A 25,856-nucleotide genomic window follows, 5' to 3' on the forward strand; every position below is an offset into this window, starting at 1 on the left:
TCTCTCTCTCTCTCTCTCTCTCTCTCTCTCTCTCTAAATGTATACGGATTGAACCAGGGGATATGAGGTGTCTGGTGTAAACCATGGAAAGGTCTGTGGGGCCTGGATATGGATAGGGAGCTGTGGTTTCAGTGCATTACACATGACATCCAGAGATTGAGTGTAAACGAATGTGGCCTTTTTGTCTGTTTTCCTGGCAGTACCTTGCTGAAGCAGGGGGTTGCAATGCTGTTTCCTGTTGGGTGGTGTAGCAACAGGAATGGATAAAGGCAAGCAAGTATGAATATGCAAATGTGCATATATGTATGTCTTTGTATGTGTATATATTATTATTATACACAATAGCTGTTTCCCACGTCAGCAAGGTAGCACCAGGGAACAAATGAAGAATGGCCCATCCACTCATATACACATATATGCACATAAACACCCACATAAGCACAGATGCATACCTATACATATCAACATATACATACACATACATACACAGACATTACATGCATATGCATGTACATAGTCATACTTGCTTGCCTTCACCATTCCTGTATTCATATGTGCATATATGGGCTTTTACGTATATATTTGTGTATATGAGTGGATTGGCCATTCTTCATCTGTTTCCTGGCACTACCTCGCTGACACGGGAAACAGTGATTAAGTATAATTAATAAACCTTCCATGGACACCAAGAATCTTTTCATTCTCCCTTTTAATAATGATTTTATTTTACTTCCCATGTTGCTTAAATCCTTAAATGTAAATGTTGCCTTCAGCAACAATAATATCATAAAGAATATCTTAATCAGGAACTCACCAGAAAAATCTCGTGGATGTAACTGTAAAGTGCCATGTAGAAATTGTGATAAGTTTTATGTTGGGCAGACTGGTAAGGATCTTTCTGTTAGACTTAAGCAATGTGAAAATAGTATAAAAACAGGACAAGACTCTAATGCCTTCTTAAATCACATTAAAAACTATGATCATTGTCTTGACTGGAGTAATGCCATCTCAGTTATTGACTCTAACTCCAGTACTATGAGAAATATCATTGAATTTTCTATGATTAGATACACAAAAAATTATAACCTTGATATTAGTGAGGGTCTATACAAATTGGATAGCTTTATTATTGTTGATAAAATTTGTAAACAGTTCCCCTTCTAGTCCACATAATAAGTTTATGATATGCTCATTGTCTGTCTTGGACAGTCACTTGTTTACCAAATGGTGTCCCAGTAATGTCTCTTCATTGTATGTCAACTGACTTACATTTCTTTTTTGTATCTCCCGTAATGATGTGATTATTACATAAAAGTGCACTTGGGAACATATTGTGTTTCATTTTCCATGTGGAGGGTCAAAGTCCAGGAGTATATATATATATATATATATTCCTATGAGTCCACGGGGAAAATGAAACACGATAAGTTCCCAAGTGCACTTTCGTGTAATAATCACATCATCAGGGGAGACACAAGAGAGAAATATAACAGTCAGTTGATATACATCAAAGAGACAAAGCTGAGACGCCATTTGGTAAACATGCGATTGTTCAAGAAACACAATGAGCATTCATAAACTTATCATTTTACAGATTTTATCAACAATAAAGTTATTTAATTTGTATAGACCATCACTGATATTAAGATTGTAATTCTTTGTGTATTTAGTAATAGAAGATTCAATGATATTTGTCGTGGTAATAAGAGTTATGTTGCGTAAGTCTAACAGAAAGATCCTTACCGGTCTGCCCAACATGAAATTTATCACAATTTCCACATGGCACTTTATACATGCGTCCAGGGGAATTTTCTGGTGAATTTCTGATTAAGATATTCCTTATAGTATTATTGTTGCTGAAGGCAGCATTTACATTAAAGGAGTTTAAGCAACATGGGAAGTAAAGTAAATTTATTAGTAAAAAGGAGAAGTCAAGAATTCTTAGTGTCAATGGGAGGTTTGGGCTCAACTCTATAAAATGATTTCTTTCCTAACGTAAGGGATTTATCAATAAAAGATCTAGGATACTTTAACTTAGATCTAATAGAATATATCTTCTCAAACTGATCATCAATAAACTTTGGACTGCAAATATGTAATTCTCCCCTGATGATGTGGTTATTACACGAAACTGCACTTGGGAACTTATCGTGCTTCATTTTCCTCGTGGACTCGTAGTAATATCTTGATCACGTGCAAAATTGTGATCCTTTCCAATATTATTTTATTTATTTTATTTTGCTTTGTCGCTGTCCCCCGCGTTTGCGAGGTAGCGCAAGGAAACAGACGAAAGAAATGGCCCAACCCACCCCCATACACATGTATATACATACACGTCCACTCACACAAATATACATACCTATACATCTCAATGTACACATATATATACACACACAGACACATACATATATATACCCATGCACACAATTCACACTGTCTGCCCCTATTCATTCCCATCCCCTTCCCCCCCTCATGTGTGCGAGGTAGCACTAGGAAAAGACAACAAAGGCCCCATTCGTTCACACTCAGTCTCTAGGTGTCATGCAATAATGCCCGAAACCACAGCTCCCTTTCCACATCCAGGCCCCACACAACTTTCCATGGTTTACCCCCGACGCTTCACATGCCCTGATTCAATCCACTGACAGCACGTCAACCCCGGTATACCACATCGATCCAATTCACTCTATTCCTTGCCCGCCTTTCACCCTCCTGCATGTTCAGGCCCCGATCACACAAAATCTTTTTCACTCCATCTTTCCACCTCCAATTTGGTCTCCCACTTCTCCTCGTTCCCTCTACCTGCGACACATATATCCTCTTGGTCAATCTTTCCTCACTCATTCTCTCCATGTGCCCAAACCATTTCAAAATGCTCTCTTCTGCTCTCTCAACCACGCTCTTTTTATTTCCACACATCTCATCTTGATCGAGTAAGTAACGTAAGGGTAAGAGAGATGTGTGGAAATAAAAAGAGCGTGGTCGAGAGAGCAGAAGAGGGTGTTTTGAAATGGTTTGGGCACATGGAGAGAATGAGTGAGGAACGATTGACCAAGAGGATATATGTGTCGGAGGTGGAGGGAACGAGGAGAAGAGGGAGACCAAATTGGAGATGGAAAGATGGAGTGAAAAAGATTTTGTGTGATCGGGGCCTGAACATGCAGGAGGGTGAAAGGAGGGCAAGGAATAGAGTGAATTGGAGCGATGTGGTATACCGGGGTTGACGTGCTGTCAGTGGATTGAATCAAGGCATGTGAAGCGTCTGGGGTAAACCATGGAAAGCTGTGTAGGTATGTATATTTGCATGTGTGGACGTATGTATATACATGTGTATGGGGGTGGGTTGGGCCATTTCTTTCGTCTTTTTCCTTGCGCTACCTCGCAAACGCGGGAGACCGGCAAAAAAAAAAAAAAAAATATATATATATATATATATATATATATATATATATATATATATATATATATATATATATATATATATAAATAATCCCTGGGGATAGGGGAGAAAGAATACTTCCCACGTATTCCCTGCGTGTCGTAGAAGGCGACTAAAAGGGGAGGGAGCGGGAGGCTGGAAATCCTCCCCTCTCGTTTTTAGATTTTCTAAAAGAAGGAACAGAGAACGGGGCCAAGTGAGAATATTCACTCAAAGGCTCAGTCCTCTGTTCTTAATGCTACCTCGCTAGCGCGGGAAATGGCGAATAGTATGAAAAATATATATATATATATATATATATATATATATATATATATATATATATATATATATATATATATATTTTTCATACTATTCGCCATTTCCCGCGCTAGCGAGGTAGCATTAAGAACAGAGGACTGAGCCTTTGAGTGAATATTCTCACTTGGCCCCGTTCTCTGTTCCTGTTGGGGATGAGAGAGCTTGGGAAGTGAGTCAGTTGTTGTTCGCTGATGATACAGCGCTGGTGGCTGATTCATGTGAGAAACTGCAGAAGCTGGTGACTGAGTTTGGTAAAGTGTGTGGAAGAAGAAAGTTGAGAGTAAATGTGAATAAGAGCAAGGTTATTAGGTACAGTAGGGTTGAGGGTCAAGTCAATTGGGAGGTGAGTTTGAATGGAGAAAAACTGGAGGAAGTGAAGTGTTTTAGATATCTGGGAGTGGATCTGTCAGCGGATGGAACCATGGAAGCGGAAGTGGATCATAGGGTGGGGGAGGGGGCGAAAATTTTGGGAGCCTTGAAAAATGTGTGGAAGTCGAGAACATTATCTCGGAAAGCAAAAATGGGTATGTTTGAAGGAATAGTGGTTCCAACAATGTTGTATGGTTGCGAGGCGTGGGCTATGGATAGAGATGTGCGCAGGAGGATGGATGTGCTGGAAATGAGATGTTTGAGGACAATGTGTGGTGTGAGGTGGTTTGATCGAGTAAGTAACGTAAGGGTAAGAGAGATGTGTGGAAATAAAAAGAGCGTGGTTGAGAGAGCAGAAGAGGGTGTTTTGAAATGGTTTGGGCACATGGAGAGAATGAGTGAGGAGAGATTGACCAAGAGGATATATGTGTCGGAGGTGGAGGGAACGAGGAGAAGAGGGAGACCAAATTGGAGGTGGAAAGATGGAGTGAAAAAGATTTTGTGTGATCGGGGCCTGAACATGCAGGAGGGTGAAAGGAGGGCAAGGAATAGAGTGAATTGGAGTCATGTGGTATACAGGGGTTGACGTGCTGTCAGTGGATTGAATCAAGGCATGTGAAGCGTCTGGGGTAAACCATGGAAAGCTGTGTAGGTATGTATATTTGCGTGTGTGGACGTGTGTATGTACATGTGTATGGGGGGGGGGTTGGGCCATTTCTTTCGTCTGTTTCCTTGCGCTACCTCGCAAACGCGGGAGACAGCGACAAAGTATAAAAAAAAAGAAAAAAAAGAGAGAAGGCGTATGATAGAGCTGATGGAGATGCTCTGTGGAAGGTACTAAGAATATATGGTGTGGGAGGCAAGTTGGTAGAAGCAGTGAAAAATTTTTATCGAGGATGTAAGGCATGTGTACGTGTAGGAAGAGAGGAAAGGGATTGGTTCTCAGTGAATGTAGGTTTGCGGCAGGGGTGTGTGATGTCTCCATGGTTGTTTAATTTGTTTATGGATGGGGTTGTTAGGGAGGTGATTGCAAGAGTTTTGGAAAGAGGGGCAAGTATGAAGTCAGTTGGGGATGAGAGAGCTTGGGAAGTGAGTCAGTTGTTGTTCGCTGGTGGCTGATTCATGTGAGAAACTGCAGAAGCTGGTGACTGAGTTTGGTAAAGTGTGTGAAAGAAGAAAGTTAAGGGTAAATGTGAATAAGAGCAAGGTTATTAGGTACAGTAGGGTTGAGGGTGAAGTCAATTGGGAGGTAAGTTTGAATGGAGAAAAACTGGAGGATGTGAAGTGTTTTAGATATCTGGGAGTGGATTTGGCAGCGGATGGAACCATGGAAGCGGAAGTGAATCATAGGTTGGGGGAGTGGGCGAAAATCCTGGGAGCCTTGAAGAATGTGTGGAAGTCGAGAACATTATCTCGGAAAGCAAAAATGGCTATGTTTGAAGGAATAGTGGTTCCAATGAAGTTGTAAGGTTGCGAGGCATGGGCTGTGGATAGAGTTGTGCGCAGGAGGGTGGATGTGCTGGAAATGAGATGTTTGAGGACAATATGTGGTGTGAGGTGGTTTGATCGAGTAAGTAATAATAGGGTTAGAGAGATGTTTGGAAATAAAAAGAGCATGGTTGAGAGAGCAGAAGAGGGTGTTTTGAAATGGTTTGGGCACATGGATAGAATGAGTGAGGAAAGATTGACCAAGAGGATATATGTGTCGGAGGTGGAGGAAACGAGGAGAAGAGGGAGACCATATTTTAGGTGGAAAGATGGAGTGAAAAAGATTTTGAGTGATTGGGGCCTGAACATGCAGGAGGGTGAAAGGCGGGCAAGGAATAGAGTGAATTGGATCGATGTGGTATACCAGGGTCGACGTGCTGTCAATGGATTGAATCAGGGCATGCGAAGCGTCTGGGATAAACCATGGAAAGTTGTGTGGGGCCTGGATGTGGAAAGGGAGCTGGGGTTTCGGGCATTATTACATGACAGCTAGAGACTGAGTGTGAACAAAAGTGGCCTTTGTTGTCTTTTCCTAGCGCTACCTCGCACACATGAGGGGGAGAGGGGGATGTTATTCCATGTGTGGCACGGTGGCGATGGGAATGAATAAAGGCAGTGTGAATTGTGTGCATGTGTATATATGGTGTGTCTGTGTGTGTATATATATGTGTACATTGAGATGTCTAGGTATGTATATTTGTGTGTGTATGTATATACATGTGTATGGGGGTGGGTTGGGCCATTTCTTTCGTCTGTTTCCTTGTGCTGCCTCGCAAATGCGGGAGACAGCGAAAAAGCAAAATAATAAATATATATTTTTTTTTTCTTTTTGTCGCTGTCTCCCATGTTTGTGAGGTAGCACCAGGAAACAGATGAAAGAAATGGCCCAACCCACCCCCATACACATGTATATACATACACGTCCACACACGCAAATATACCTACCTACACAGCTTTCCATGGTTTACCCCAGACGCTTCACATGCCCTGATTCAATCCACTGACAGCACATCAACCCCGGTATACCACATCGATCCAATTCACTCTATTCCTTGCCCTCCTTTCACCCTCCTGCATGTTCAGGACCCGATCACACAAAATCTTTTTCACTCCATCTTTCCACCTCCAATTTGGTCTCCCACTTCTCCTCGTTCCCTACACCTCTGACACATATATCCTCTTGGTCAATCTTTCCTCACTCTTTCTCTCCATGTGCTCAAACCATTTCAAAACACCCTCTTCTGCTCTCTCAACCACGCTCTTTTTATTTCCACACATCTCTCTTACCCTTACCTTACTTACTCGATCAAACCACCTCACACCACACATTGTCCTCAAACATCTCATTTCCAGCACATCCACCCTCCCGCGCACAACTCTATCCATAGCCCACGCCTCGCAACCATACAACATTGTTGGAACCACTATTCCTTCAAACATACCCATTTTTGCTTTCCGAGATAATGTTCTCGACTTCCACACATTCTTCATTGCTCCCAGAACTTTCTCCTCTCCCCCACCCTATGATTCACTTCCACTTCCATGGTTCCATCCACTGCCAAATCCACTCCCAGATATCTAAAACACTTCACATCCTCCAGTTTTTCTCGATTCAAACGTACCTCCCAATTGACTTGTCCCTCAACCCTACTGTACCTAAATAACCTTGCTCTTACTCACATTTACTCTCAGCTTTCTTCTTTCACACACTTTACCAAACTCAGTCCCCAGCTTCTGCAGTTTCTCGCCCGAATCAGCCACCAGCGCTGTATCATCAGCGAACAACAACTGACTCACTTCCCAAGCTCTCTCATCCACAACAGACTTCATACTTGCCCCTCTTTCCAAAACTCTTGCATTCACCTCCCTAACAACCCCATCCATAAACAAATTAAACAACCATGGAGACATCACACACCCCTGCTGCAAACCAACATTCACTGAGAACCAATCACTTTCCTCTCTTCCTACACATACACATGCCTTACATCCTCGATGAAACCTTTTAACTGCTTCTAACAATTTACCTCCCACACCATATATTCTTAATACCTTCCACAGAGCATCTCTATCAACTCTCTCATATGCCTTCTCCAGATCCATAAATGCTACATACAAATCCATTTGCTTTTCTAAGTATTTCTCATATACATATTTCAAAGCAAACACCTGATCCACACATCCTGTGCCACTTCTGAAACCACACTGCTCTTCCCCAATCTGATGCTCTGTACATGCCTTCACCCTCTCAATCAATACCCTCCCATATAATTTCCCAAGGAATTCTCAACGAACTTATACCTCTGTAATTTGAGCACTCACTCTTATCCCCTTTGCCTTTGTACAATGGCACTATGCTTACATTCCGCCAGTCCTCAGGCACCTCACCATGAGTCATACATACATTAGATAACCTTACCAACCAGTCAACAATACAGTCAGCTCCTTTTTTAATAGATTCCACTGCAATACCATCCAAACCTGCTGCCTTCCCGGCTTCCATCTTCCGCAAAGCTTTTACGACCTCTGATTACCAAATCATTCTTTCTAACCCTCTCACTTTGCACACCACCTCAACCAAAACACCCTATATCTGCCACTCTATCATCACACATTCAACAAACCTTCAAAATACTCACTCCATCTCCTTCTCACATTACCACTACTTGCTATCACCTCCCCATTAACCCCCTTCACTGATGTTCCCATTTGTTCCCTTGTCTTATGCACTTTATTTACCTCCTTCCAAAACATCTTTTTATCCTCCCTAAAATTTGATGATACTCTCTCACTCCAGCTCTCATTTGCCCTCTTTTTCACCTCTTGCACCTTTCTCTTGACCCCCTGCATATTTCTTTTATATTCTTCCCAGTCATTTGCATTAGTTCCCTGCAGAAATTGTCCAAATGCCTCTCTCTTCTCTCTCACTAATAATCTTACTTCTTCATCCCACCAGTCACTACCCTTTCCAATCTGCTCACCTCCCATGCTTCTCATGCCACAAGCATCTTTTGCTCAAGCCATCACTGTTTCCCTAAATACATTCCATTCCTCCCCCACTCCCCTTACGTCCTTTGTTCTCACCATTTTCCATTCTGTACTCAGTCTCTCCTTGTACTTCCTCACACAAGTCTTCTTCCCATGCTTACTTACTCTCACCACTCTCCTCACCCCAACATTCTCTCTCCTTTTCTGAAAACTTCTACAAATCTTCACCTTCGCCTCCACAAGATAATGATCAGACATCCTCCAGTTGCACCTCTCAGCACATTAACATCCAAAAGTCTCTCTTTCATGGGCCTATATATTAACACATAATCCAGTAATGCTTTCTGGCCATCTCTCCTACTTACATATGTATCTTTGTATATATCTCTTCTTAAACCAGGTATTCCCAATCACCAGTCCTTTTTCAGCACACAAATCTATAAACTCTTCACCATTTCCATTTGCAACACTGAACACCCCATGTACACCAATTATTCCCTCAACTGCCACATTACTCACCTTTGCATTCAAATCACCCATCACTATAACCCGGTCTCGTGCATCAAAACTACTAACACACTCACTGAGCTGCTCCCAAAACACTTGCCTCTCATGATCTTTCTTCTCATGCTCAGGTGCATATGCACCAATAATCACCCATCTCTCTCCATCCACTTTCAGTTTTACCCATATCAAGCTAGAGTTTACTTTCTTACACTCTATCACATACTCCCACCACTCCTGTTTCAGGAGTAGTGCTACTCCTTCCCTTGCCCTTGTCCTCTCACTAACCCCTGACTTTACTCCCAAGACATTCCCAAACCACTCTTCCCCTTTACCCTTGAGCTTTGTTTTACTCAGAGCCAAAGCATCCAGGTTCCTTTCCTCAAACATACTATCTATCTCTTCTTTTTTCTGATGTTGGTTACATCCACACATATTTAGACACCCCAATCTGAGCCTTCGAGGAGGATGAGCACTCCCCGCGTGACTCCTTCTGTTTTCCGTTTCGAAAGTTAAAATACAAGGAGGGGAGGGTTTCTAGCCCCCTGCTTCCGTACCCTTTAGTCACCTACTATGACACATGAGGAATGCATGGGAAGTATTCTTTCTCCCCTATATATATATATATATATATATATATATATATATATATATTTTTTTTTTTTTTTTTTCATACTATTCACCATTTCCCGCACCAGCAAGGTAGCGCCAAGAACAGAGGACTGGGCCCCAGAGGGAACATCCTCACCTGGCCCCCTTCTCCGTTCCTTCCTGTGGAAAATTGAAAAAAAAAAAAAAAATGAGAGGGGAGGATTTCCAGCCCCCCGCTCCCTTCCCTTTTAGTCGCCTTCTACGACATGCAGGGAATACGTGGGAAGTATTCTTTCTCCCCTATCCCCAGGGATAATATATATATTTTTTTTTTTTCTTTTTTTTCGAAAGAAGGGACAGAGAAGGGGGCCAGGTGAGGATATTCCCTCAAAGGTCCAGTCCTCTGTTCTTAACGCAACCTCGCTAATGCGGGAGATGGCGAATAGTATGAAAGAAAAAGAAATATATATATATATATATATATATATATATATATATATATATATATATATATATATATATATATGGGAGCAGGGGGCTGGAAATCCTCCCTTCTCGCTTTTTTTTTTTTTTTTTTTTTTTTTTTTTCAAAAGAGGGAATAGAGAAGGGGGCCAGGTGGGGATGTTCCCTCAGGGGCCCAGTCCTCTGTTCTCGACGCTACCTCGCTAATGCGGGAAATGGCAAATAGTATGAAAGAAAAGATATATATATATATATATATATATATGTATATATGTATATATATATATATATATATATATATATATATATATATATATGTATATGTGTGTGTGTGTGTGTGTGTATATGAGTGGATGAGCTCTTCTTCATCTGTTTCCTGCTGCTACCTCGCTGATGTGGGAAACAGCAGTCAAGTATGATAACAATAGAATATAATGATATATATTTGTTTATGTATAGGGTGGTTAGGGAGGTAAATGCAAGAGTTTTGGAGAGAGGGGCGAGTATGCAATCTGTTGGGGACGAGTGGGCCTGGGAAGTGAGTCAGTTGTTTTCTGATGATACAGCACTAGTGGCTGAATCAAGTGAGAAACTGCAGAAGTTGGTGACTGAGTTTGGAAAAGTGTGTGAAAGAAAGTTGAGAGTAAATGTGAATAAGAGCAAGGTAGGGTTGAGGGACAAATTAATTGGGAGGTATGTTTGAATGGAGAAAAATTGGAGGAAGTGAAGTGTTTGAGATTTTTGGGAGTGGACTTAGCAGCAGATGGAAACATGGAAGCGGAAGTGAGTCATAGGGTGGGGAAGAGAGCGCAGGTTCTGGGAGCAATAAAGAATGTGTGGAAGGAGAAATCTTTTATCTTGGAGAGCAAAAACGGGCATGTTTGAAAGAATAGTAGTTCCAACAATGTTATATGGTTGCGAGGCATGGGCTGTAGATAGGGTTGCATGGAGGAGGGAGGATGTATTGGAAATGAAATGTTTGAGGACTGTATGTGGTGTGAGGTGGTTTGATCAAGTAAGTAATGGAAGGGTAAGAGAGATGTGTGGAAATAGATAAAGTGTGGTTGAGAGAGCAGAAGAGGATGTGTTGAAATGGTTTGGACATACAGAGAGAATTAGTGAGAAAAGGTTGACAAAGAGGATATGTGTCAGAGGTGGTGGGAACATAGAGAGGCAGGAGACCAAATTTGATTTGGAAGGATGGAGTAAAAAAGATTTTGAGCGATTGGGGCCTGAACATACAGGCATCCAAGGAATAGAGTTAATTGGAACGATGTGTTATACCAGGGTCAACGTGCTGTCAATGGACTGAACCAGGGCATGTGAAGCGTCTGGGGTAAACCATGGAAAGGTCTGTGGGGTCTGGAGGAGTTGGATAGTGAGATGTGGTTTTCGGTGCATTACATATGACAGCTAGAGACTAAATGTGAATGAATGTGGTGGTTTTTTGTCTTTTCCTGGTAGTACGTCGCTGAAGTCGAGGGGGGGGGGATAGCAATGCTATTTCCTATGGGGCAGGGTAGCAACAGGAATGGATGAAGGCAAACAAGTATGAATATGTACATGTTTTTATATGTATATGTTGATAGGTATATGTATGTATATGTGCATGTATGGGCGTTTATGTATATATATGTGTATATGAGTGGATGGGCCATTCTTCATCTGTTTCCTGGCACTGCCTCACTGATGCAGGAACCAGCGATTAAGTATGATAAAAAAAAATGATGTATATATATATGTATATATATATATATATATATATATATATATATATATATATATATATATATATATATATATATATATATTTTTTTTTTTCGTTTCACTCAGAGCCAAAACATCCAGGTTCCTTTCCTCAAACATACTACCTATCTTTCCATTTTTCACATCTTGGTTACATCCACACACATTTAGGCACCCCACTCTGAGCCTTCGAGGAGGATGAGCACTCCCTGCGTGACTCCTTCTTCTGTTTCCCATTTTAGAAAGTTAATACAAGGAGGGGAGGATTTCTGGCCCCCCGCTCCCGTCCCCTCTAGTCGCTTTCTACGACATGCGAGGAATACGTGGGAAGTATTCTTTCACCCCTATCCCCAGGGATAATATACATATATATATACACATATACACATACACATACATATGCACATACACACACACACACACACACATACATATAAATACATATGAAAAATGTAAGAAACAATTTAGAAAACTGAAACTTCTAGCTTGAAATGAATGAAAAAATGAATGTCACATAATGGTTCAACCTCTGGCTACCCTTCAAGCTCAAGGGTAAAGGGGAAGAGTGGTTTGGGAATGTCTGGGGAGTAAAGTCAGGGGTTAGTGAGAGGACAAGAGCAAGGGAAGGAGTAGCAATACTCCTGAAACAGGAGTTGTGGGAGTATGTGATAGAATGTAAGAAAGTAAATTCTCGATTAATATGGGTAAAACTGAAAGTTGATGGAGAGAGGTGGGTGATTATTGGTGCATATGCACCTGGGCATGAGAAGAAAGATCATGAGAGGCAAGTGTTTTGGGAGCAGCTGAATGAGTGTGTTAGTGGTTTTGATGCACGAGACCGGGTTATAGTGATGGGTGATTTGAATGCAAAGGTGAGTAATGTGGCAGTTGAGGGAATGATTGATATACATGGGGTGTTCAGTGTTGTAAATGGAAATGGTGAAGAGCTTGTAGATTTATGTGCTGAAAAAGGACTGATGATTGGGAATACCTGGTTTAAAAAGCGAGATATACATAAGTATACTTATGTAAGTAGGAGAGATGGCCAGAGAGCGTTATTGGATTACGTGTTAATTGACAGGCGTGCGAAAGAGAGACTTTTGGATGTTAATGTGCTGAGAGGTGCAACTGGAGGGATGTCTGATCATTATCTTGTGGAGGCTAAGGTGAAGATTTGTATGGGTTTTCAGAAAAGAGGAGTGAATGTTGGGGTGAAGAGGGTGGTGAGAGTAAGTGAGCTTGGGAAGGAGACCTGTGTGAGGAAGTACCAGGAGAGACTGAGTACAGAATGGAAAAAGGTGAGAACAATGGAAGTAAGGGGAGTGGGGGAGGAATGGGATATACTTAGGGAATCAGTGATGGATTGTGCAAAAGATGCTTGTGGCATGAGAAGAGTGGGAGGTGGGTTGATTAGAAAGGGTAGTGTGTGGTGGGATGAAGAAGTAAGAGTATTAGTGAAAGAGAAGAGAGAGGCATTTGGACGATTTTTGCAGGGAAAAAATGCAATTGAGTGGGAGATGTATAAAAGAAAGAGACAGGAGGTCAAGAGAAAGGTGCAAGAGGTGAAAAAAAGGGCAAATGAGAGTTGGGGTGAGAGAGTATCATTAAATTTTAGGGAGAATAAAAAGATGTTCTGGAAGGAGGTAAATAAAGTGCGTAAGACAAGGGAGCAAATGGGAACTTCAGTGAAGGGCGCAAATGGGGAGGTGATAACAAGTAGTGGTGATGTGAGAAGGAGATGGAGTGAGTATTTTGAAGGTTTGTTGAATGTGTTTGATGATAGAGTGGCAGATATAGGGTGTTTTGGTCGAGGTGGTGTGCAAAGTGAGAGTGTTAGGGAAAATGATTTGGTAAACAGAGAAGAGGTAGTGAAAGCTTTGCGGAAGATGAAAGCCGGCAAGGCAGCAGGTTTGGATGGTATTGCAGTGGAATTTATTAAAAAAGGGGGTGACTGTATTGTTGACTGGTTGGTAAGGTTATTTAATGTATGTATGACTCATGGTGAGGTGCCTGAGGATTGGCAGAATGCGTGCATAGTGCCATTGTACAAAGGCAAAGGGGATAAGAGTGAGTGCTCAAATTACAGAGGTATAAGTTTGTTGAGTGTTCCTGGTAAATTATATGGGAGGGTATTGATTGAGAGGGTGAAGGCATGTACAGAGCATCAGATTGGGGAAGAGCAGTGTGGTTTCAGAAGTGGTAGAGGATGTGTGGATCAGGTGTTTGCTTTGAAGAATGTATGTGAGAAATACTTAGAAAAGCCAATGGATTTGTATGTAGCATTTATGGATCTGGAGAAGGCATATGATAGAGTTGATAGAGATGCTCTGTGGAAGGTATTAAGAATATATGGTGTGGGAGGAAAGTTGTTAGAAGCAGTGAAAAGTTTTTATCGAGGATGTAAGGCATGTGTACGTGTAGGAAGAGAGGAAAGCGATTGGTTCTCAGTGAATGTAGGTTTGCGGCAGGGGTGTGTGATGTCTCCATGGTTGTTTAATTTGTATATGGATGGGGTTGTTAGGGAGGTAAATGCAAGAGTTTTGGAAAGAGGGGCAAGTATGAAGTCTGTTGGGGATGAGAGAGCTTGGGAAGTGAGTCAGTTGTTGTTCGCTGATGATACAGTGCTGGTGGCTGATTCATGTGAGAAACTGCAGAAGCTGGTGACTGAGTTTGGTAGAGTGTGTGGAAGAAGAAAGTTAAGAGTAAATGTGAATAAGAGCAAGGTTATTAGGTACAGTAGGGCTGAGGTTCAAGTCAATTGGGAGGTGAGTTTGAATGGAGAAAAACTGGAGGAAGTGAAGTGTTTTAGATATCTGGGAGTGGATCTGGCAGTGGATGGAACCATGGAAGCGGAAATGGATCATAGGGTGGGGGAGGGGGCGAAAATTCTGGGGGCCTTGAAGAATGTGTGGAAGTCGAGAACATTATCCCGGAAAGCAAAAATGGGTATGTTTGAAGAAATAGTGGTTCCAACAATGTTGTATGGTTGCGAGGCGTGGGCTATGGATAGAGTTGTGCGCAGGAGGATGGATGTGCTGGAAATGAGATGTTTGAGGACAATGTGTGGTGTGAGGTGGTTTGATCGAGTGAGTAACGTAAGGGTAAGAGAGATGTGTGGAAATAAAAAGAGCGTGGTTGAGAGAGCAGAAGAGGGTGTTTTGAAGTGGTTTGGGCACATGGAGAGAATGAGTGAGGAAAGATTGACCAAGAGGATATATTTGTCGGAGGTGGAGGGAACGAGGAGAAGAGGGAGACCAAATTGGAGGTGGAAAGATGGAGTGAAAAAGATTTTGTGTGATCGGGGCCTGAACATGCAGGAGGGTGAAAGGAGGGCAAGGAATAGTGTGAATTGGAGCGATGTGGTATACCGGCGTTGACGTGCTGTCAGTGGATTGAATCAAGGCATGTGAAGCGTCTGGGGTAAACCATGGAAAGCTGTGTAGGTATGTATATTTGCGTGTGTGGACGTATGTATATACATGTGTATGGGGGGGGTTTGGCCATTTCTTTCGTCTGTTTCCTTGCGCTACCTCGCAAACGCGGGAGACAGCGATAAAGTATAATAAAAAAAAAAAAAATTTTTTATTTTTTTATTTTTTTTTTTTTGCTTTGTCGCTGTCTCTCGAGTTTGCGAGGTAGCTCAAGGAAACAGACGAAAGAAATGGCCCAACCCACCCCCATACACATGTATATACATACATCCACACACGCAAATATACATACCTACATAGCTTTCCATGGTTTACCCCAGACGCTTCACATGCCCTGATTCAATCCACTGACAGCACGTCAACCCCGGTATACCACATCGATCCAATTCACTCTATTCCTTGCCCTCCTTTCACCCTCCTGCATGTTCAGGCCCCGATCACACAAAATCTTTTTCACTCCATCTTTCCACCTCCAATTTGGTCTCCCACTTCTCGTTCCCTCCACCTCCGACGCATACATCCTCTTGGTCAATCTTTCCTCACTCATTCTCTCCATGTGCCCAAACCATTTCAAAACACCCTCTTCTGCTCTCTCAACCACGCTCTTTTTATTTCCACACATCTCTCTTACCCTTACGTTACTTACTCGATCAAACCACCTCACACCACACATTGTCCTCAAACATCTCATTTCCAGCACATCCATCCTCCTGCACACAACTCTATCCATAGCCCACGCCTCGCAACCATACAACATTGTTGGAACCACTATTCCTTCAAACATAGCCATTTTTGCTTTCCGAGATAATGTTCTCGACTTCCACACATTCTTCAAGGGTCCCAGAATTTTTGCCCCCTCCCCCACCCCTATATATATATATATATATATATATATATATATATATATACACGAGGTGTGGGCTATGGATAGAGTTGTGCGCAGGAGGGTGGATGTGCTGGAAATGAGATGTTTGAGGACAATGTGTGGTGTGAGGTGGTTTAATCGAGTAAGTAACGTAAGGGTAAGAGAGATATGTGGAAATAAAAAGAGCGTGGTTGAGAGAGCAGAAGAGGGTGTTTTGAAATGGTTTGGGCACATGGAGAGAATGAGTGAGGAAAGATTGACCAAGAGGATATATGTGTTGGAGGTGGAGGGAACGAGGAGAAGTGGGAGACCAAATTGGAGGTGGAAAGATGGAGTGAAAAAGATTTTGTGTGATCGGGGCCTGAACATGCAGGAGGGTGAAAGGAGGGCAAGGAAAAAAAAGAGTGAATTGGATCGATGTGGTATACCGGGGTTGACGTGCTGTCAGTGGATTGAATCATGGCACGTGAAGCGTCTGGGGTAAACCATGGAAAGCTGTGTAGGTATGTATATTTGCGTGTGTGGGCGTATGTATATACATGTGTATGGGGGTGGGTTTGGCCATTTCTTTCGTCTGTTTCCTTGCGCTACCTCGCAAACACAGGAGACAGCGACAAAGCAAAAAATAAAAAATATATATATATATATATATATATATATATATATATATATATATATATATATATATATATCCCTGGGGATAGGGGATGAAGAATACTTCCCACGTATTCCCTGCGTGTCGTAGAAGGCGACTAAAAGGGGAGGGAGCGGTAGGCTGGAAATCCTCCCCTCTCTTTTTTTTTTTTTCTTTTTTTTAATTCTCCAAAAGAAGGAACAGAGGGGGGCCAGGTGAGGATATTCCACAAAGGCCCACTCCTCTGTTCTTAACGCTACCTCGCTAATGCGGGAAATGGCGGATAGTTTAAAAGAAAAGAAAAAGAAATATATATATATATATATATATATATATATATATATATATATATATCTTTTTCTTCCATACTATTCGCCATTTCCGGCGTCAGCAATGTAGCGTTAAGAACAGAGGACTGGGCCTCTGAGGAAACAACCTCATCCAGCCCCCTTCTCTGTTCCTTCCTTTGGAAAAAAAAAAAGAAAAAATATATATATATTTATTTATTTTCCCTTGTTGCTGTCTCCCATGTTAGCGAGGTAGCACAAGGAAACAGGCAAAAGAATGGCCCAACCCACCCACATACGCATGTATATATATACACGTCCACACACGCAAATATACATACCTATACATCTTTACATATACATATATATACACACACAGACATATACATATATACACATGTAAATAATTCATACTGTCTGCCTTTATTCATTCCCATCACCACCCCACCACACATGGAATAACAACCCCCTCCCCCCTCATGTGCGCGAGGTAGCGCTAGGAAAAGACAACATAGGCCACATTCGTTCACACTCAATCTCTAGCTGTCATGTAATAATGCACCGAAACCACAGCTCCCTTTCCACATCCAGGCCCCACAGAACTTTCCATGGATTACCCCGGATGCTTCACATGCCTTGGTTCAATCCATTGACAGCACGTTGACCCCAGTATACCACATCGTTCCAATTCTCTCTATTCCTTGCACGCCTCTCACCTTCCTGCATGGGACTGTTACTCCTTCAACTTGACCATTTTCATCCTTCATGATGACATCCTCTCCACACATTCGTCAATAGTCCCAGAACCTTTTCTCCCCCTATAACTTACATTCATGATTCCATTTGATGCTATAACCATTCCCAGGTATCTAAAACACTCCATTTAATAAAAATATTCTCCATTCAAACTCCTACCCCAACTGACATGTCCCTCTGCACTGTTAAACCTAGTAAACTTGCTCTTATTCACATTTACTCTCAACTTCTTCCACATACTCTTCCAAACTCAGGCTCTAACATTTGCCGTTTCTCACTTCAGTCTGCCATTAGTGCTGTGTCATCAGCAAACATTTACAACTGACTCACTTCTCAGCCTCAAAACCACTCATCCTCTTCTCTACCTACTTGTGCACACTGCCTCTGGTAGTTTTCCTCCCACTTCAATAAATTCTTAATACCTTCAACATGGCATCTTTATCAAGCCTATCATTTGCTTTCTCCAGATCCTTAAATACCTCTTGCAAATCCTTCTGTTTATCCAAGTATATCTCACATTCTTTAAGGGGAACACCTGATCCTCACATCCTCTGCCTATCCTGAAATCATATTATACATTCCTATTCTAATACCTGTGTATTCTCTTAAACCTTTCAATCACAACTCTCCCATACAACTTATCAAGTACACTCAACAGCATTATACCTCTGTAGCTGGAATATTTGCCTTTGTCCTGCGGGCACTATATATGAATTCCACCAATTCTCTGGCATCTCACCATGATTCATACATACATTGAAAATCCAACCTAACTAATCAGCAACACAGTCCCTCTTTAGGAGACTACTTTCCTGTCCCAAGCAGCATTTTTTTTATTATTATTGCTATTATTAGCAAAAGTTCCTCAGCATCTTATGTAAACTCTTGTTCAAATAGCCAGTGGGCTTTGGGAGGAAAATTAGTTGTTTTTATGCTGTATCCATATACTAGATCCTGGTTCTTACATTCTGTTCATGGACATAAAGTACAGATTCAGTTTTAGTTGAGAGTGATTATGTTAGGAATAGCCTTTTTCATCTTACCTGGGAAGGTTTATAAGAAAGCTTCCTATCCTTTGGTCTTCACAAAGAGTGCCGAGGGGACCTATTATTTGTTTATCCTGGTGTTTTACTTGCTTACATTTATATCAAATATTTTCAACCATCTCTAGTACATGATTGACAATACACATACTGCTTAATCTATACAAAATATTTACAAGACCAGCGTTAGGAGAAGCTGGCCATTTTCTTAGCTTTCTTGAATCTTTCGGTGGAAATTTTTTTCCCAGCTCATCTGCTAATCTTGTGAAGTGTTATCTCAGTTTAGACAAAATGGATCAACCTTTTACAGCACTTGGATTCTTCCTTTAGGAGAGTTAGTCTTTAGAGTTCCTTTAATCAGTTGCTAAGAATACATTTGTTTTGGGGTTACCTTTTATCAAAAAGTTTTTTCTAATCCTACTTTTTATGTTGAAGTGTTTTTTTGCTCATGGGACACACTGAAAGGAGAAATGTAGGTTTAGAAAAAAAGCAATCTTGCCTTGTTCTCCTGCCCTACTATACCTTCCCCTCTTTTTTGGTGGCTGCACAAAATATAAGTTCCCTGTAATTTGACAAACCTTGGTCATTGGCAAAATGTAAGTGAAGGGTGTTGCTTTCTTACCAAACTAAGAGAGTGCAGGTTGAGTCCAATCCTGAGAATTCCATGGGAATTTTGTGTGCTTACTGATCACTGTCCCAAAAGTTGAAGATCCGTCTCCTTTCACAACCATATATCTCTCTATGGCTGTGTTACTCGGGTTGTAATCTTGGCTGAGAGTGAGCTTGACTGTTTTGCAGAGCTTTTAATTTTGTCATTGCTCATCTTGACTGACTGTAGTGTAGAGAACATCCTCACACAAAAGCACCTTGTTTATTGCAGCACCCACAATATCAGATATGTGGTGTGCCCTGTATTCGTTTTTCATCCATTGAAGGATTGAATTTTTCTTGTTAAAAAGTAAGTAGTGTATCTGTGAATTAATTTAGAGCGAATTTAATCTTTACCCTGTGGTTGTCCTCATACCTTATAGGTGTGGCAGCTCACAAGTTTGCATATATCCTTTACTTTCACAAGAATCTCTCTCATTTTATGATGGGAAATCCCCTTTCCTTCTTCCCCTGCCATTCTGCCACTGCCTCCATAGGATGATGTATTGATTTCAGTGCTATACTATGGACATGAAAGCTATGATAGCTCACTTTTTTTATATATCATTTGATTTTACATATATTTATTTCATAAATAGTTATAATTTCATCAGAGAAATTGCATCATGAGGCTTACTCCATTACTCTACCTCTACCCCTTCTCCATGTTCCTACCACTGATTCCTCTGGACAATCCACACATTAAATTCATTGCTGTACCATAGCCATATAAAATATGCCAGCTCACTTGTTTGTATGCATCCTTTACTTTTTTTGCACATTTATCTTTCATTTAATAATTGGAAGCAGATAATCTGAGGACATTGTTTTCTGACTATATTGTGTGCAGTTTTTTCAAATCAGTTGAACTTAATGGATTAAGGCAAAGGAGACCCAAAAAGTTACTTTAGTGAGACACAGCTACCTGTGTTGGGTTCAGCTTAAAATCAACACTATCTAGACCACCATACCAAAATTGGCATTAATATCTAACTTGCTCATTACACATCCAACCACCACCACTAATGGTCTTTCCTATTTTACTCATTAACTTCCATTTCTAAAACTAGCTTTCATATTTCATACCCTGTTTCCTTCATGCCACTTGTTTCTGTTATTTTTATCATCCTCAGTATATGATATGATCCAGTGAAACGGAAATATATGGAAGGTCTGTTAGCCATTGAAGCTAGACTTCCCCAGATTTTAATATCATACCATATTAATATGAAGGGGCACTGTATCATTCCGTGAATTTTGATAATGATATGCTGCATAATACTGTAAGTGACTGGTGAGTCATTTGCTATCTGTTATTTGTGCTCGTAATACATGTTTTCTTTCCATTGTGGTTCAACAGTCAAATGCCATATTTGTGTGTTAGTACCTTGAACTCCTGATGATAGTGGTTTTAGATGTTGATAGTGCTATAATACAAGTATACAGTATGTCTGATGCCAGTCCTTAAACAAGTGTTATTGACTCTAATCCATCTGTAAAAATTAAGTCCTCTGGATAGTACCCTAGCCAGTAATGTGATTGCTGTTGTATCATATGGATGTATCATCTTGGCATCTTTGTGTATGAATTAGATAGGTTCTGACCATTATGTAGTTACATTTTGTTGTGCAGGTCAATGGTGTTGAGTATCAATTCCTATTTTCAGTTGGAATTTAACATAGAGGTCCATGTTATCTGTCCTGATGATCTTCGCATGATCATAGAAAAGCTCCTCTTAATTTCTGTAGCATATTGTGGTATACTTTCATGGATGGCCTCTATTCTCCATTTAAGTTCAGGATAAAAGGAAATTTACGAATGAACATTCAATTCTACCATTTTTTTCTGGACTTTAAATGATGTACCTGATAAGTTGTCAAAATATTCCATTATTTTCATCATTTAGTAAAAAGTATAAGTAAATTGGTCAATCCCTTTCTCTTTGTGCCTGACTGAGATATCATCACTGCCTCCCCACCTGCTGTTCCTTCCCACATGTTGGTATTTTAGCAACCAAACATGGTTAAATGTATGCCAGGATAAGAAATCGTTGTTTGCCTTAGTAACTCGTAGTGGTCTTGTGGCATTTTTTTTTCTTTTTTTCATTCTGTAGGAATAGTGCAACAGGTGTAGTGTATCATAGAGATTATGACAGGTGTAGTGAGGTTAAGCATTGTTGGTTTGGCAAATAATGTAAGTGTAGGACACTGGTAACCCAGAGTGTGGAGCTTGCTCTACATTGTCTAGTTTTCTAGCACTTATCTTGGTTGGGCTCTACTTTTACTAATATTATCAGCATGTAAAAAACGGAATCACCCTGAAATATTTTTTTAGAACACATGAATGATATAGGTGAATTTTGATTGTTGGTCTTAATTTGCTATTCTGGTAGCTACCTCGGTTGTTTTGAAGATTAAAGAGGAATGGTGTACTCAAGACTTCAAAGTAAAATCCAGAATTACTTATATACCAATATTTTGTACATATATGAATATCTGGCTATAGTGAAAAACTCACCTGACTATAAAGGGGTTGAGGTTTTATGGCAATCTCTAATCTGTGATTCATGAGCCAGCTAGTAATTAGCTAAGTTGTACTTTCAGCATTCACTGTTTGGATGGATCAACAAGAAATAATTTCTTAGTGCATTTATTAAACTAAAGACATCTAATCAGTACAGTTACAATAATTGATTTAGTAGTCCCAAGGACATTGTGATATGCCTTATGTGACAATACTACATCCATATTTTCCCCACAGGCCTATCACCTCTTACTTCAGAACAGATGAACAGGAAAAGGACTACATATGCTCTCTGCCAAAAGACAATGGTATGCACAAGTGTCAGGACCTCCCACCCACAAAATATCAAGGTGAGACACTAATGAAGCCACCATTTAGCACATTGTTTTATACACCATTATATTAGTCAACTTAAGAAATTACTAAAATGGGTTATATAACTTTTACCTCCATATATACAATTTTTTCATAAGCTGCTTATGAGTACTTAAAGCATCATCCATAATGCACCTTAACTATAATGGGATGATCTTACCAGGAAAGCAGTGCAATGATTCTGCACTTCTTCATGTGTTCAACGAGCCTACCAATGAGTCTTGCGTCAACTGGAACCAGTATTACACAGACTGTCGTCCTGGAGACAGGAATCCATTTCAAGGAGCCATCTCCTTCGACAACATTGGCTTGGCATGGGTTGCTATTTTCCTGGTAGGTTTTTGCCATAAATTATTTAGAATGAAGGAAAATTGCAGCATGTGCATAAATGAGTTTCTTTTGTGAAAGCAGTAGAGTTGTTGGTTCTGGTTGTTCATGGGATTACTAACCTTTCATTCTGTGTAGTAGCCCAGCCTTTTGAAAAAAAAAAAGATCTCATTATAATGGATGCAATCTCTCTCCCTCCCTTCCTCTCTGATTATGGAAACTAGGTTGGAATGTAGTTGTACCTTTCATCCACCTAGAAAGACATATTGGCCTGCAGTAGGAATTTAGGCCGTAGAATAAGCTTAGTATACTGGAAGATGAAGTATCATTCGGTTATGGGATTCTTTAAACGGAGATCAAAGCTAGGATTTCTGTGCTATGGAATGCTAGGAGAAAAAGTTTGAGCTTTTATGGCACCAGGGTAAAAGATATTCTCAGGAAGTTTGGTGACATTGTTTCACCTAGATAAAATGCTCTCTATTATTTGTAAATCAAAAGAGAGCTGCAGGAAGTTGGTCATAATGGTATTGTTGCTTAGATATGCATGTACGTTCCTTCACCCTCAGTCGAATGTTGGGGGAAAACAGTAAAGTTGAGATTCTCTGTAAGAAGAACATTTTTACTATTGATCTATGGGATTTTTTTAGTTGTAACATAGGCCTTTTTGCTAGGAATGTTCTCTATATGAATAGAATTAGGACACTTCACCTTGGTAGAGTACCAGACAAAATTATTAGACCCATTTTTTGTAATATAAATGATGTTATTTTATACTTAGTCGCTGTCTCCCGTGTTAGCAAGGTAGCGCTAGGAAACACATGAAAGAATGGCCCAACCCACCCACATACACATGTATGTACATAAACGCCCACACATGCACATATACATACCTATACATTTCAACATTTGCTTTTCTAAGTATTTCTCACGTAGATTCTTCAATTAAACACCTCATCCACACATCCAAACTTACCTCCCAATTAACTTGTCCCTCAACCCTATTGTACCTAATAACCTTGCTCTTATTCATGTTTACTCTCAACTTTCTTCTTTCACACACTTTAACAAACTCAGTCACCAACTTCTGCAGTTTCTCACCTGAATCAGCCACCAGCGCTGTATCATCAGCGAGCAACAACTGACCCACTTCCCAAGCCCTCTCATCGACAACAGACTGCATACTTGCCCCTCTCTCCAAAACTCTTGTATTCACCTCCCTAACAACCCCATCCATAAACAATTTAAACAGCCATGAAGAGATTGTGCACCCCTGCCATAAACCAACATTCATTGAGAGCCAATCATTTTCCTCTCTTCCTACTCGTACATATGCCTTACATCCTTGATAAAAACTTTTCACTGCTTCTAGCAACTTACCTCTCACACCATATACTCTTAATACCTTCCACAACGCATCTCTATCCACTCTATTATATGCCTTCCCCAGATGCATAAATGCCACATACAAATCCATCTGCTTTTCTAAGTATTTCTCTCATACATTCTTCAAAGCAAACACCTGATCCACTCATCCTCTACTACTTCTGAAACCACACTGCTCTTCCCCAGTCTGATGCTCTGTACATGCCTTTACCCTCACAATAAATACCCTCCTATATAGTTTCCCAGGAATACTCAACAAATTTATACCTCTGTAATTTGAACACTAACCTTTATCCCCTTTGCCTTTATACAATGGTGCTTTGCATGCATTCCACCAATCCTCAGGCACTTCACCATGAACCATACATTCATTGAATATCCTTATCAACCAGTCATCAACACAGTCACCCCCTTTTTTTGATAAATTCCACTGCTATACCATCCAAACCCGCTGCCTTGCTGGCTTTCATCTTCCGCAAAGCTTTCACTACCTCTTCTCTGTTTACCAAACCATTATCCCTGACCCTCTCACTTCGCACACCACCTCACCCAAAACACCCCATGTCTGCTGCTCTATCATCAAACACATTCAACATACCCTCAAAAATACTCACTCCATCTCCTTCTCACTTCACCACTACTTGTTATTACCTCCCCTTTTGCCCCTTTCACCGATGTTCCCATTTGTTCTCTTGTCTTGCGCACTTTATTTACCTCCTTCCAAAACATCTTTTTATTCTCCCTAAAATCTAATGATACTCTCTCACCTCAACTCTCATTTGCCCTCTTTTTCACCTCTTGCACCTTTCTCTTGACATCCTGCCTCTTTCTTTTATGCATCTCCCAGTCATTCGCATTACTTCCCTGCAAATATTGTTCAAACGCCTCTCTCTTCTCTTTCACTAATAATCTTACTTCTTCATCCCACCGCTCCACTACCCTTTCTAATCTGCCCACCTCCCATGCTTCTCATGCCACAGGCATCTTTCGTGCAAGCCACCACTGCTTCCCTAAATACATCCCATTCCTCCCCCACCCCCCTTACGTCTTTTGCTCTCACCTTTTTCCATTCTGTACTCAAGCTCTGCTGGTTCTTCCTCACACAAGTCTCCTTTCCAAGCTCACTTACTGTCACCACTCTCTTCACCCCAACATTCTCCCTTCTTTTCTGAAAACCTCTACAAATCTTAACCTTCACCTCCACATGATAATGATCAGACATCCAGTTGCCCCTCTCAGTACATTAACATCCAAAAGTCACTCTTTCACACGCCTATCAATTTACATGTAATGCAATAACGCTCTCTTACCATCTCTCCTACTTACATACGTATACTTATGTATATCTCTCTTTTTATACCGGGTATTCCCAATCACCAGTCCTTTTTCAGCACACAAATAGAAGTGATAGATGAGGAAATTATAGCTAGGTAAAATGCTCTCTCTCATTTGTAAGTCAAGAGAGAGTTGCAGGAAGTTGGTCATACTGGTATTGTTGCTTGGATATGGATGTACATTCCCTCACCCTCAGTAGAATGTTGGGTAAAACAGTAAAGTTGAGATTCTGTGTAAGAAGATTTTTACCATTGATCTATGGGATTTTTTTAGTTGTGACAGGCCTCTTTGAAAGGGATGGTCTCTATGAATAGAATTAGGAAATTCCACCTTGGTAGAGTACCAGACAAAATTATTAAAT

General features: G+C 40.8%; 1 protein-coding gene across 1 annotated transcript in view; it reads left to right on the forward strand.

The window, feature by feature from the left end:
- LOC139766186 (voltage-dependent T-type calcium channel subunit alpha-1G-like) overlaps nucleotides 1–25,856 on the forward strand; it is a 1,124,919-nt gene that overhangs the window by 110,417 nt on the left and 988,646 nt on the right. Inside the window, exons 5-6 of the mRNA XM_071694457.1 lie at nucleotides 22,313–22,425; nucleotides 22,614–22,783. Coding sequence (XP_071550558.1) covers nucleotides 22,313–22,425; nucleotides 22,614–22,783 — 283 coding nt within the window. The remainder of the gene's footprint in view (nucleotides 1–22,312; nucleotides 22,426–22,613; nucleotides 22,784–25,856) is intronic.

The sequence above is a fragment of the Panulirus ornatus genome, chromosome 57, assembly GCF_036320965.1.
Source record: "Panulirus ornatus isolate Po-2019 chromosome 57, ASM3632096v1, whole genome shotgun sequence".
NCBI classification, from domain to species: domain Eukaryota; kingdom Metazoa; phylum Arthropoda; class Malacostraca; order Decapoda; family Palinuridae; genus Panulirus; species Panulirus ornatus.